Source organism: Orycteropus afer, unplaced genomic scaffold (genome assembly GCF_000298275.1).
Source record: "Orycteropus afer afer isolate SDZICR_OR568_19922 unplaced genomic scaffold, OryAfe1.0 scaffold00117, whole genome shotgun sequence".
NCBI lineage: Eukaryota > Metazoa > Chordata > Mammalia > Tubulidentata > Orycteropodidae > Orycteropus > Orycteropus afer.
The window spans coordinates 2643265-2657702 of NW_006921704.1; the positions used below are offsets into that span (position 1 = coordinate 2643265).

General features: G+C 39.2%; 2 protein-coding genes across 2 annotated transcripts in view; one reads left to right on the forward strand and one right to left on the reverse strand.

Annotated features, from left to right (window-relative positions):
* The window catches only part of DZIP1 (DAZ interacting zinc finger protein 1), a 122708-nt gene extending 121537 nt beyond the window's left edge, over positions 1 to 1171 (forward strand). Inside the window, exon 21 of the mRNA XM_042781414.1 lies at positions 1092 to 1171. Coding sequence (XP_042637348.1) covers positions 1092 to 1171 — 80 coding nt within the window. The remainder of the gene's footprint in view (positions 1 to 1091) is intronic.
* Positions 1172 to 4450: 3279 nt separating this feature from the next.
* CLDN10 (claudin 10) overlaps positions 4451 to 14438 on the reverse strand; it is a 32538-nt gene continuing 22550 nt past the window's right edge. Inside the window, exons 4-5 of the mRNA XM_007944006.1 lie at positions 5449 to 5556; positions 4451 to 4574 (exon numbers count right to left, since the gene is read on the reverse strand). Coding sequence (XP_007942197.1) covers positions 4451 to 4574; positions 5449 to 5556 — 232 coding nt within the window. The remainder of the gene's footprint in view (positions 4575 to 5448; positions 5557 to 14438) is intronic.

Genomic DNA, 14438 nt, shown 5'->3' on the forward strand with positions numbered 1-14438 from the left:
TTTGTTTTGTTTTTTTGGTAAGATTTTGAGTTCTGCTCCATGTTTCTCTCCCATTCTATCTGGGACCAACTATTGTACCCCAGTGTGAACTATACCACTACTTCTTGATTCAACAACTTTAGGTATTATCTATTGATGTCCTGCTAAGATAGGTTAGGATTTGGTTCATATTCATCACCCACTACACCTCTCATTTCCCCCTTCACTACTTCCATACCTCTATTGGCAATTTTAAATGAATGCTTCTAGGTCTCTGTGCCTGCTCTCCATTTCAGCAGCATCTCTTGCTGCCAGCCCTATTTATAGATGAAGCCATTCCTGCCTTTCCCCTCCACTTCCCCCACCAGCAGGTCAGCTGTGCCTTTACATGCACATTGCCAAATTATGACATTTACCTTCTGTTCTGTAACTGTCATTAAGTTGTTTGTGCTGGGTCTAAGAGTTGATTCTGATAGTTGCAAACCATAAAACCGTGTTTACACGACATTGATTTTCTCAGTGCACAGGGCAAGAGGCGTGCCCACAGTACATGTTGCCCAAAGCCAGGACCCTGTACCCCTTTAAGGAACCTTTCCTAGAGTCAGACTCAAGGGAAATGCTCCACACAGCACTCTTTCCGTGGCTCCCAATCATGCACTTTTTAATGAACCTCTTATTTCAGTCTGTTTACCCTACAAAATCTATTAGCACTTAATGATTACTTGGCTCGTCACTATTATTCTCCTCCCCTTTACCATCTATTCACACAGTTAGTAGCAAGAACAACAAAATGTATTGAGCACATCCAACATCCATGCCCTGTGCCGAGTACTGGCTGGGGAAGGAAGCAAGAAGCAGGACGTGGTGCCTGCTGCTGGGCACTTTTCGGCTGCAGGGTCCTTTGATGGTGTCCTAGAGATATGGCTGCTTCATGGCCAGATTTTATAGTCGCTTCCTGCTATGAAAGCCTCTCCAGCTTGTAGGGGCTGGGGAACAGGGATTAACAGATTCAAGCACAGAGTAATAGGTTAGAATATGAAATTCTGGATTTTTATAGACTTGGCAGTGCACCTGTTTAATCATGGAGTCTTCTCTTCTCTTATTCCCCATAGGACTTCAAGACAATGAATCAAGCACATTAAAAAGCAGCTTAGTAACTGTGACTGATTGGAGTGACTCTTCAGATGTGTAACTAAAATTCCAAATGTCAGAAGGTTCTTCCAGAAGCCAACAGCATTTCATTCTCACAGTATTTCAGTAACCTGCCTATGGGACGCCAATGTTCATGCCCTACAGTATTTCCCACAATAACAAGGAAGCTTATTCAGAGAACAAGGGTCTCTTTAATGGCATCAATACAGTGTTGAAAAACAAATTGTCAACAGTATTTTGAAGAGATAAAGGTGTTTAAGACTTCTGCTGCTTGAAAATAATATGTCATTAAAGTCATAAAAAGTTTTTCTTCAGAATGGTACTCTATATTCTTTTCAACTAATTTTTAGGTAGTTCTTTTTTTTTTTAATAGCAATTTTGGTATGAATTATTAAAACTCATATATATTTTCTTATAGAAGTTGTCACATATTTTAAGTGTTATATTACAAAATTCTGTTAGTTTCTTTAAAATTGAATTAGTGGAATCCATTAAAGTTTCAGAGTAGACTGTTTATTTTTCATATAAAAGTTTAGAATTTTAACAGTAGTTAGACCCATTTTACCCATTTTCCCACAGTACTGTCATCATATGCAGCATTGAGCCACTCTAAGCATGTTGTTATTAAAACAATTATTTAAAAAATTAAAATAGTATTTCAAGCAGATAATCTTTACCTTGGATATTTTATTATTAAAATGTAGCTATTTGAAATGCCAATTATTTTATCGCAATATGAATAGAAAAGATTGACTCATTACTGAATTCACATGCGTGTGTAGTTTCTTCTTTTTCAAATGTTTTTTAATGCCCAACCCGTATCATAAAATACCTCAGAACTAATTTAGTTATGTTCTTGAACAAATGGTAACTGTCAAAAGTCAGAAAATCAGTACAAACAGTTTCTGCGTTTTTAAACTTTGTGGTACTATCTGTACTGTTTCCAAAAAAAGTAACATTTTCACTAAAAGGAACATCTGTTGGATTTTGGGTCTCTAATTTGCAAACCTCTCAAGTAAAGCCCTCCATTACATCATTGTGACTATGGCTGAGTTATTAGAGATGACTTGAACAAGGTGTTTGGAGGTTTATTTCTGCATTAAATTTCTGTTTACTAGGGTATGTACTGGAGTTCTCTGGTGGCGTAGTGCTTAAGGCATTTGACTACTAACCAGAAGGTTGGCAGTTCAAACCCACCAACCACTCCGCAGAAGGAAGACTGGGCCATCTACTTCTGTAAAGATTTACCACCTTGGAAACCCAAAGGGTGTCGCTATGAGTCGGAATTGACTCAATGGCAGTGAGTTTGTCTGGTTTGAGGGTATGTACAAACAAGCACCTTGCCTTTCTATTTATGCCATATAATATCCTGAACTAATGTTAGAATGAATTTTCATCTTTTTCTTCCTCCTCCACTATCCTTTTTATTTGTAGCCTATCTGTACCCTTTAAAAAATTCTTCCAACTTTCTACAGGGGCCATTTTACTAACTTTATGTATGTGTTTCTAAAAGCTTTAGTAAAAGGCTAAATCAAATTTTCATAGGGTAGGACAGAGGTAAGCAATCACACACATGCCTTAGATGGCATAAGGGCCACTAGGTTCATGGATTCATTTTTCCAATCATTTATTCAACATATTGAATAACATTTAGCTACTTGGTTCCAGGCTTTTTTGTTTGTTTTTTCTCAACATGTATTATTAGTTCCTTTAATTAGAACAACTTTGAAATGTAGTTACTGTTATCAGTTCTCATCCAAAAAATTTAAAAAACTAAGAGTTATTTACAAATATGCCAAATAATTCAAATGAGATTCCCTGTTCTAAGTTCTGTGGCTACTATACCGTTTTATCTAATAATAATAGATTTGGTTTGCTCATTTTCCTTTAGATCATTGCATTATATTTCTCCTCACTGAATTGTCTTCTCCAGCTCAGCTTTGAATAAAAAAATTTCAGCACACCCACACAACCCTGTCCTCACACTGGCCTATCTTATATGCCTTTCGGTCAGTTTGTATCTGTGGAAAAGATATATCAAGTATTATCATATTACAATTTTTTTTTTTTTTTAGATAACAACATGTCCATTTCCTTTTCTTTCTACACAGAAAACAATGTGATTTTAAGTCCTTTCATGCTTCAGAGAAATATTATATCCACCCATGAAATAATTAATATTGGAAAGTTCCTTATTCATAAATAACACAGATAACAAGTCCTATGCAAAGCTTGAAACTGTATTTTATCCTAGATGGCCTGAGTTCAAAATCCTGGTTTTATCGCTGACTGTAGCAAGTTACCTAAACTCTCGGCTTTAATTTCCTCATCTGTGAATTCAAGATAATCATAATCTTTACCTCATAGGGTAGTTGTGAAGATTAAGTAAGCTAAGGAGTATAAAGTGTTTGGAATGGTGCTCTGTTAGCTGTGACTACTGTTACCTCTCTGCACGTGATCTGAAAAGGCTAGCTCTAGGAGTACACTTTTTCTTTGTTCAGAAATCACTGGAGCAACTTCCATGGCTGGATAAATGGTGTGCCTCAATGACCCAGTTAGTTCCAAAAACAGGATCTGACTGACAGGCATACTGGAACTCAGCCCACAACTTCTGAGTGAAAAAGGTACCACACAGACTTCAGAATTTCTTTTATGGGTTCCAAAGCCACTATTATCAGTGTCCCTAGCTCAGCTCATGTACTATGTCAGACAGGCTGAAGCAGTTAATTAGGGTGGGGAGAATAAGGTAAAAAGGCCAAACATCTTGGGCATCTACCCTTTCCTTCAGCACTTACCATAGTGAATTACACTTGTGCCAGAGGGGTGTAAGAAACTAGAAGTAGATGTTGTGCAGCCAGTACTGTGTCTGTTTATCCTGAACACCATTTGAGGAATAGTCTCAGATTGCCCTCATACTGTTACAAGGCTCCACTACTTACATACCTTCAGTTTAGCATATGAATGAAAAGCAACGAACAAAAGAGGGACAAAGACTTCAATGTATGAATGAGTAAGACAGCTACATTACAGATGCTTCCTGAAACTTTGATCTAAATAGTTTACATGTTCTATAAATGTACAAAATATATACAAATCCTGTAAATAACCTGTTTATTTTTTTTTTATATAGAAAGCCACAACAGAAAATGATTAGAATATAACGATGTAAGAACATTTACATCCACACAATCAACAAATTCTTCCAATTCCTATTTAAAAAATAGTTTTGAGTGTTAATTATAGGAGGGCCTTGATGGAATCATTTTGTGAACAGTTCACTTTTAATAACAAACTCAAGATATAGCTTGCAGCAGTACTCTTAGACATAAGCATTTTTATCAAACTGTTTTGAAGGGTTTGCGGTTTTAAAATCTCCTTCCCCACCATGATACTTTGTCCGAGAAGACATGACTGACGTGGCCCCATTGTATGCATATCCCATTCTGAAAGGCAAAAAACAGATGGTAGATTATATTCCATATATGGGGCAAACAGCAAGGGAGAGGAAACCCATTTCCCCTAGGTCTGTAAGCAGCTAAGTCTAAATCTTCCCCTGATTACTTGAAGATAGCTTTCTTCCTTCCCTTCAACCCAAGAAATATTTCATTATCCTTTCCAGTTTGAGTGACAAAATTTCTGCAGAAGAAACACATGGCTTGTTCATTTGTTTACTCATTCTTTTTCAAAACTATTTTTACAACTCATCTTCCTTCAAACCTGGAGACTAAGTAACCTGCATCAACAATTTCTGCCTATATGAAATTATAAGGAGGCCATAGAGAAGAATGGAAAAAAAAAAAAAAAAAAAACACCCCAGTTGCCATCCAGATTCTAACTCACGGCAACCCCACACACATCAAAGTAGAACTGTACTCCATAGGGTTTCCAGTGGCTGATTTTTTTAGAAAGAGATTGTCAGGCCTTTCTTCTGAGGTGCCCCTGGGTGGACTCTGTACCAGCTGAGCATGTTAACTACTTCACCACTCGGTGACTCCAATGAAGACTATGCCCTCATCTTCAGATCCATGTTTTTAAGGCAGTCATTGATTTTGGTGTTTAACTTTTGGGGGCCTGTACCCCTCACAACTGATCTTTTAGTAGAACAACATTCCAACTTTCAAATGTTTCAAATAGAAACAGCTTTAGAATATAGTAATAATAAGTATTTTTTTTCCTTGTTTCTATTAACTATATTTCCAATATTTTCCAGTTCTGGGGTTTTGAGGTTTCTGAGAACCTTATGAATTATGTAGCTCATTCTACATGTAATAATTTAGAACAGTATTTTTTTTTAACAGATAATTTTTGTTTTCATACCTGGGTGTTTTGTTGTTGTCAGATATTGAGAAGCAAAATATGACACCCCCAATGATGCAGAGTGATGCTCCTGCCCATCCAATGAACAGAGCCGCTCCTAATTCATACCTGCGAAAAAGTGGCACAAAAGTATTACGGCTTACTTACAGAGTAAACAGTATTTAACACTACTAGCCAACAACATTCGCTTAATGTTCATTATAATTTTTTGCTACTGGAACTTATGAAGGAAATAATAACACCTTGTGTCTGTATAATGCTTAAAACTTTTTCAAAGTGTTTTTATAGTCATTGCTTTTTTTTTTTTTTAATTCTCCCCAACATCTTGAAAAGAAAATGAGGGGACCCATGCAACCAAGGTAGAGGTGAAAGCAAATTATAACCAGGTCTCTGAACTCATCCAGCATCTTTCCGCTGGGACCTACCCCAACCCCACAGAGCTTTCCAACCACTTACTCTGTTCCAAAAAACAAATTATTTAGGCTAACTGTCGGAATTGACTCAACAGCGATGGGTTTTGGTTTGGGTAGTTAGAAAAGGGAAGGCTGCCTTTGTTCTGGTAACCTGCTATGTGCAGATCAAGCAGCCTAGTGGCTCAATGGTTAAGCAGTCAGCTGCTAACTGAGAGGTTGGTGGTTCTAACCCACCAGTGGCTCTGCAGGAGAAAAGACCTGGAAATCTGCTTCTGTAAAGAGTATAGGCTAGAAAAGCCCATGGGGTAGTTCTGCTCTGTCCTATAGAATTGGTAGGAATTGGAATCAACTTTACAGCACATAACAACAAGTGCAGGTCATTATGCAAATGCCATAAAGGGTCAATAATAAATACGGCATTGTTTTATTACTATAATTATTGGAGAAACAACTACCATGTAACAGTAAAGCGCTGTTATGCTCCTCCTTGGTGGCAGGCTGTAATACTTCACTGATTAGAGGAGCAGATGCAAAGATAAATGAGGCAGTCCCTCCCTTGGGGAGGTGACCATACAAAGAAGAATGCAGAAACTCTTATAATAGGGGAAAATAATGCTCCTGAGAGCAAAAAAGAAATGGTTTGCAGTGAAGGAGGAAATCCTTTTAGGGTTTTCACCCCAGAGAGACAAATGAGGCATGAGAAAACTATAGTGACAGCTCAGACACTACGTGGGTTCTCATGTTTTTTAAGAAAAAATTTTTTAAAAGTCTTGTAAACCTTTTTGGCACATAGACCTCCATTGCAAGGCAAACCACTGATGGACACTATTCCCTACCTAACCATGCTTTTCAGTGTTAAAACCTTGTTTTGGTTACCTAGTACTGCTCTGACAAGAGTATACCACAAAAGGGGTGGTCTTAACAAACAGGAGTTTATTCTCTTACAGTTTGGGAGGCTAGAAGTCCGAGTTCAAAGTGCCAGGCTCTAGGGGCTAGGTGAAAGCCCCTCGACCTTGGGCTCTGCCTCTTGCTCCTGGCCCACTGAAGTTAGAGGCATCTCTTCATTCAGGCAGCTACTGGCTGCTGAGGCTAACGAGCCCAAGGTTGACAAATAAAATGGCACAGTCCCGATGTTACCAAACCACATGGCAGGCCATTAATTCAAGTCCGTTGTTAGTACCAAGGTTGGCAAAGCACGCACGGCAGGCTGCTGAGCAACAACACAGCTATATGCAGGGTTCAAGCATGCCATAAGCTAGAGATGATTCTCAAAGCTCTTATGTACAGGAAGGAGACCACATACCCAAAGCAGCTACTCAGCTGCTCCAATAGAGTCCACCATGGAGTCAATTACCAGTCTCACCCCAGGGAATAACTACATTCAGCTGCCCAGCCACTCAACCAGTCCCAGCCGAGTTGACACAAATTTAAACACCACAAACCTGAATGGAATGAAGAATCCACGTTTGATCTGACAGATAGCACTGAGATGAGGAAAAGTCAGAGATGGGGGTAAGGAGGAGAAGACCAGGCCCAACATTGGCTCCCTCCCTACCCCAGCCCACCCACAACGAACCAGGCAGGCTTGGATATGGAGGCCACACTGCTGCTCACAGTAGTAGCCGTGAGCCGTCTGTGCTTTCCTGAGCCTTGCCTCATCCCCGTCTCTGTTACTCTCGTCCTCAGCATGGGCAGGCTTTGTGTGGGTTCAGTCCCAGCAGTGAGCATATAATGGCAAGGCCCGGACCTCTGTCTAGTGGAGCAGAAAGCAGTGTGTGCAGGAGGTCAGGGGTTTATGGTCCACTTGTGCATTTTCAGATTTGGCCATGAGGTAAGTTCAGTGCCTGCATTTGCCATCAGTGTGGCGTTATGTACATAATAAATGCTTCCCTATGAGTCCTCTCCTCAGTCTTGTGTTACCTTTATGAGAAATCAGAGGCATAGATAGGGCAAGGAAGAGCTGTAATGAAAACTAGAGGGCATCACCTCCTTCACTGGAGCTCTGATTGCCCTCTGGGAACTTGGAAATTTCCCCAACTGTTTCTGCAATGGCAGAAACAGGCTGGTTGGTGTAAGTGGGAAAAAACAGCTGCAGTCTGCTCTAAAAGCCAACTCAAAAGAGAACTGAAGAGTGAAGTGCACATGTTAAAAAAAAAAAAAGGCTGACCAGATGGAGTGTTCAGCTGGTAGTTTTACAAAGGAAACGAAAATGTTATGTTACACATCTAAAAGGAATAGCCTCCATTTCCACAGTAGCCCTGTTTTTATGTCGCTTAAGATTACTATTAAGATTGTGCATATAAAACAAGCCGAGTGCCTGGCAAATTGTAGATGCATATCATTTGTCTCCTTTAAAATGTCCGAAAGATACAATAGTGAGCTGGCATCAGATGGGTCACTTTCATTCTTTTACTGCTAGTACAGTAGAAATGAGCATGACTAGTTTTACAAAAATACCTACTTGGAGAACATTACTGTAGGATAATTATTCTATAATTTTATGGTACTTTTTTTTTTTTTCTCTAGTTTTCCTCCCTAGAGTTTAGTCTATCTACTTTCCTGAAACTATGCCTTAGTGTAAATATGCCCTGAAGAAATAAGTTGAGATTTTTCTTAAAATACTTAGTTTTACTAAAATAGGATGCCAAGTACCACAGTGGGTTAAAAATAAGTTTCTAATTATTAACAGGAGTCAACTGTGGGTGAAGATGATAGAAATCATAAACCACAGCTCTGTGTTATGTGCATTCATTTAAAGAGCATATAACACATGTACAGGTTACCAATGAGAGGATAAAACACCCAGGCCGGACAAATGTAGTGAATTAATCTTTACATTAATTTAAGCCATTTTGAAAAGGATTTAACAATCCTGAATTTGACATTAAAAAGAAGTTTACTTACTCTACTTAAGTATTTTGATTTTATTTAAGTCACTAAATATAAACTCTGGCCCAAGGAGTATATTTCCATTTGAATTCCATTGTGAATTCTGTCAGAGGCAAACTTTAATAGTATCTTTTAGAGTTGATTTGCTTAAACTCTTTAATAAACACTGTATTTTCCTCAATAATTTTAAACAATTTGAATGTGAGGGATTTTGTGACTTAATTTTTTTCTTTCAGAGACTTTTATTCATTCTGTTAAAAGACACATCACAGACTTACTCAACAGTGACTTTAATTCATTTCTATCAATGTGTGTCATTGAGCAAAAGCAGACTTGTATCAGGAGCCCTGGTGGCATAATGGTTAAGCACTTGGCTGCTAACCAAAAGGCTGGTGGTTCGAGCGCACCAATGGCTCCATGGGAGAAAAGCCCTGGCGATCTACTCCTGTAAGGACTGCAGCCTGAGAAACCCTACTGGGCAGTTCTACTCTGTCATAGGCAGCTATGAGTCAGAATTGACACAGAGCAACCACATTACCGAAAGAATTGAGAGAAAGCAATATAGTATCCATTCAAATTTGTTCTGGAGGCTCATTTCCTTTGACACTGATTGGGAAACAGTCTCTGGAAATCTTCCTTCATTTTTGGTAATGCTAAGAATCTGTCTTCAATACCTCAGAAGGTTATCTGGTTTCAGATTATCTGTTGTAGCTCTTTTGTTTTGTTTTGTTAACAATACCCTCCTGGCCCTAGACCAGAAGCTAGGAGATGTGAGTTTAAAAAGCCCAGCCTTCCCACTCAGAGCATGGCCTCTTTTTTGAGCTGTTATGATCACCAGGCTCTCTTCATTATTCTGAAAAGATATGAATCTATCTAACACTAGGCTGATCCACAACAATCAAGTTGTGGACAGAACTTTGTTTTATAGATTAAAACATTAGTTTTGGCTGAATGAAATAAATCAATAAGAAAAGGACAAATATGTATGATCCCAGTTGTATACAATATCTATGGAGACCTAAGGTTATTAGTGCTGGTTGCCTGAAGCTGGCCGAAAAGAGGAGAAAAGTTGGACTCGTTGCTTAGGGGGCACTGAGCATCTGTTAAGGGTGATGGAAAAATTTGGAAATGGATAATGGTGATGATTGAACAACATGAAAAACATAATTCCACAGAATTGTTCATGTAAAGAATGATGAAAAGGCAAATGTTTCGTTAGATATGTATTTACCAAGAAACAAGAATCACATTGGTTTTGGAGTATCGCAGAGATATTCGACTTGGTTGATAGGACTAATCAAAAGGTGCCTGGATGACTTTAATCCATTATGTATCTGAATATGAATTTAGTAAATAAGTAATAGGGTGCAAATGTACTTCTCTATGGAAGGAAGGTTGGGCAATCCTACTTCCATAGTAATACTGCCTCAGAAACCCAAGGAGCGGTCGCTATGAGTCGGGGCCGACTCGACGGCAAATAACAACAACAACGTGGAGAAATTAAAACACATATTAACCACTTATAATTGTCCTACAAGAAACCAGTGAAATCACTGGTTGAGTGAAGTCACTCTCATCCTGCCTCGCTATGTCTGGGTTCACATCTCTCACCTTATGTGGAAAGACACAGGATGAGAACCACATTGGTGAGCTTAACACCTCATCCAGGCCTCTTTCTACTATACTGGGTGACCTTGATTTTGATGCATTTCATACCCCAACTCATAACTGAGCTCTGTAACCTTCCAATTCCAAGGGAATGGGTTGAGGGAAACTTTATCATGCACCTCCTTGCACTCAAACCCCTGTTCTGACTTGACTTTCCATCCATGGGGAGCTGGTGTAGCCTACCGTGGTCATGACCACAAAAACTACATCCAGGCATTGTGCTAATTATATGTTTTGGGGTAGACAAATGAGACACCACTCTGCTCTCACAGATCTTATAGTGTAGTGGAAATAGTCAGACATTACACAAATAATTATAATAAAATGTGATGAAACATAACAATAGAATCAGAAGAGTACCTTTGTTTTTGTAAAGTAAGCATTACCACAGTCTTCCAGAATACATACAGATGTGGTTCAAGTAAATGTCCATGACAATAACTACTATTATTGTAAGCTCACTGTGGCATGTTTTTGTGTGTGTGTTTGTGCACATGTGTGCTGTTTTGTTTTTTTTTTTTTTGCATACATTATTACAATCTCCGTGACAATCCTAAGGGACAGGATCACTACAGTCATTTTAGAAATGATAAAACTGAAGCTCAGGGAGATTAAATCACTTGCCCTATGTCTCAGCTAAGTAAATGGCAGAACCAGGATTTGGAAAAAATAAAGAAAAATAACGGTGATTCCAAACCCCAAGCTCTTACCCTTTACTCCATCTTCTTTTTATATACATCTTGGCTAAGTAAAATATTTTATTAATGTAAAAATAAATCCATACAACATATATTTTTGACTACTGATACACTGTTATTAACTAAAGCCCATAGTTTTCATTAGAGCTCACTCTAATGTCACGTGTCCACCACTATAGTATCATGCGGAATAGTTTCACTGCCCTAAAAATGCCCTGTGCTCCACCTATTCATCCCTCCTTCCCTCCTCTCCCCCTGAACCCTTGGCAACTACTGATTGTTTAACTGTCTATAGTTTAACCTTTTCCAGAACATCATATAGTTGCAATCATATAGTAAGCTCTGGTAGCATAGTGCCTAAGGCACTTGACTGCTAACCAGGAGGCTGACAGTTCAAACCCACCAGCCATTCCTCAGAAGGAAGGTTGGGCAATCCTATTTCCATAGTGATAACTGTCTCGGAAACCCAAGGAGGGGTTGCTAGGAGTCGGGGGCCGAATCAATGGCAAATAACAACAACAACATATAGTAAGCAGTCTTTTCAGACTGGCTTCTTTCACTTAGCAATATGCATTTAAGGTTCCTTCTCATAGTAGTTTAATAGCTTATTTCTTTTTTTCATTGACTAACACCCCACTGATGGATGTGCCATAGTTTGTTTATGCAGTCACCATTAAAGGGAATCATGGTTGCTTTTAAGTTTTGACAATTATGAATAAAGCTGCTACAAACATTCATGTGTAGGTTTTCTGTGGACATACTTTTTAAACATAATATACTTTTAGCTGTCATTTCAGAAGTGAATTTTCTCACTCTCTGGCTCATTAAATTCTCAGTGGCTGCACAGCTCTAGGGTATGGAATGTTTCCTGAATTCCCTCAGGCTGTCTTTTCACCCAGCACAAAAAGAGGTGAGTGCTGTAATTAAAATCAGGAAATGCTGGAGCTTAAAAATGAAAGCGTAGCCCCTCAAAAAACAAACCAGAAACTGTTTAACAAATGAAAGCATCTCATCCTTTCATGATCCCCAGAAAAGTAAAAGTGGCCTTATTGAAGTTCACGCAGCTTGGAGCAGCTTGATTGTGCCAGGATTTCTGACATCCAGAAGAGCATACTTTTCAAACACAGCATCCTACTTATCATTTTAACCACACGTAGTACCAGCCACAATAAAAATTCCAGTCACCTTGAAACTGGATATATAAAAAAAAAACTTTAACATCTAGAAAGTATGCTCACATGTTATTAAACATTTTAAAACATGAATTGCATTGGTATGACATGCTTTTAAAGGTTACTACCTAAAGTAAGGAGTCCCTGGGTAGTGCAAGCTGCTAACCAAAAGGTTGGCAGTTTAGTCCAGCCAGAGGCATTTCAGAAGAAAGGCCACGTGATGGACTTCCCCAGAATCAGCCACTGAAATCCCAATGGAGCACAGTCCTATCTGGAACACATGTGGCCTTTTCTTCTGTGGTTCTGCTGAATGGATTTGAACCACCAACTTTTAGGTTAGCAGTCAAGCACAGACTTGTCATCTCCAAAGTAAATTATGATTTACAATGAATATCTAATGTCCCTAAAATTACAAATTTCAACTGAAAAACAAAAATGTTATTTAGTAACATCCATCCCACTGATCTCCATTTGCATAGACTACTGGGAGTTTACTTGGTCTTCATTTTAAGTGAGAAACGATGTGTTGAGACAATACAGTAAGTACAATAACATATTTACTTGAAAAATTTGAAGACTAACTACACAGATATTTCAGAGAGGTATGGGCTTTAAGACAGGAAATTGCTAAAACAGCAAATATTGCCTTGAAATACCTTAGGTAGGACCAGTATTACCAAGCATAGGTTAAGAATCTATGCATGTGGATGGGGGCATATACCTGTGGTTGTGTTGAGGAAAGAATATACACATGTCCTTAAGACAAAAAGGTTGGGTCAATTAAAAGTGTAGCCTACATTCTACTTAGAATCCTTAACCAAACCCAAAGCCCATTACTGTCAAGTTGATTCCAACTCATGGCAACCCCATGAGTGTAGAACAGAACTGCACTCCACAGGGTTTTCAAGGCTGTGAACTTTCAGAAGCAAATTGCCAAGTCTGTCTTCTGAGGTGCTCCTGGGTGGATTCGAACTGACAACCTTTCAGCTAATATTCGAGCCCTTAACTGTGCCACCAAGCGTCTCCTAGAATCTTCAACAACCTACCCCAAAACACATTAGACTAGAACTAGATGTTGGGAAGCCTTACATAGTGTAAGTACCCATGTAAAAGGTCTAGAGTATCTAGCTACATGACAATTTCATATTGTTGCTTACCTCTAACTCTGTGCTATGACAGAGGTAATCAGAAATAAAGAGAAGAAATTACATAAGCTTTGTTTCTTTTACGGTTTCTTGCTAGGTCCCTTCCAAACCTGTTTCCCACTTGAAAGCCAAGAGTCTTACAACAATTTTTCCCTTCTAGTAGGTCTCCAACATTTCAATGTACATATCTCTATTGCTAATCTTAATATTCACCACCTGACTATGACTTTGTTGCACTGTGGTGGCTTGCATGTTGTTAGATGCTGGAAGCTATGCCACTGGTATTTCAAATATCAGCAGGGTCACCCATGGTAGACAGGTTTCAATGGAGCATCTTGACTAAGACAAAATAGGAAGAAAAGACTGGTGAACTACTTCTGAAAACTAGCCAGTGAAAACCCTATTGATCACAACAGCATATTGTCTGGTACAGTGCTGGAAGATGAGTCCTCTAGGTTGGAAGGCACTCAAAACACACAGTGGCTGCATCAGTGCTTTTTGGCTACCAATGATCCTGAAGATGGCTCAGGACCAGGCAATGTATCGTTCTTTCGTTCCTGGGGTCACTATGAGGCAAAGCTACCTTGATGGCAACTAACAACAGTAACAACATTAATATGTTGTTGTTGTTAGGTGCTGTCAAGTCATTTCAGACTCATAGCGACCCCATGCATAGCAGAACGATACACCGCCCAATCCTGCACCAGCTCCATGATCCTTGCTATACTTGAGCCCATTGTCGCAGCCACTGTGTATCAATCCATCTCGTCAAAGGCCTTCCCCTCTTTTGTCAACCCTCCACCTTACCAAGCATGACATCCTTCTCCAGGGAATGGTCCTCTCTGACAGCATGACCAAAGTAGGTGAGACAAAGTCTGGCCATCCTCGCTTCCAAGGAGCATCTCAGCTGCACTTCCTCCAGGACAGATCTGTTAGTTCTTTTGGCAGCCCATGGTACCTTCAGCATTCTTCACCAGCACCACAACTCAAAAGCATCAACTCTTC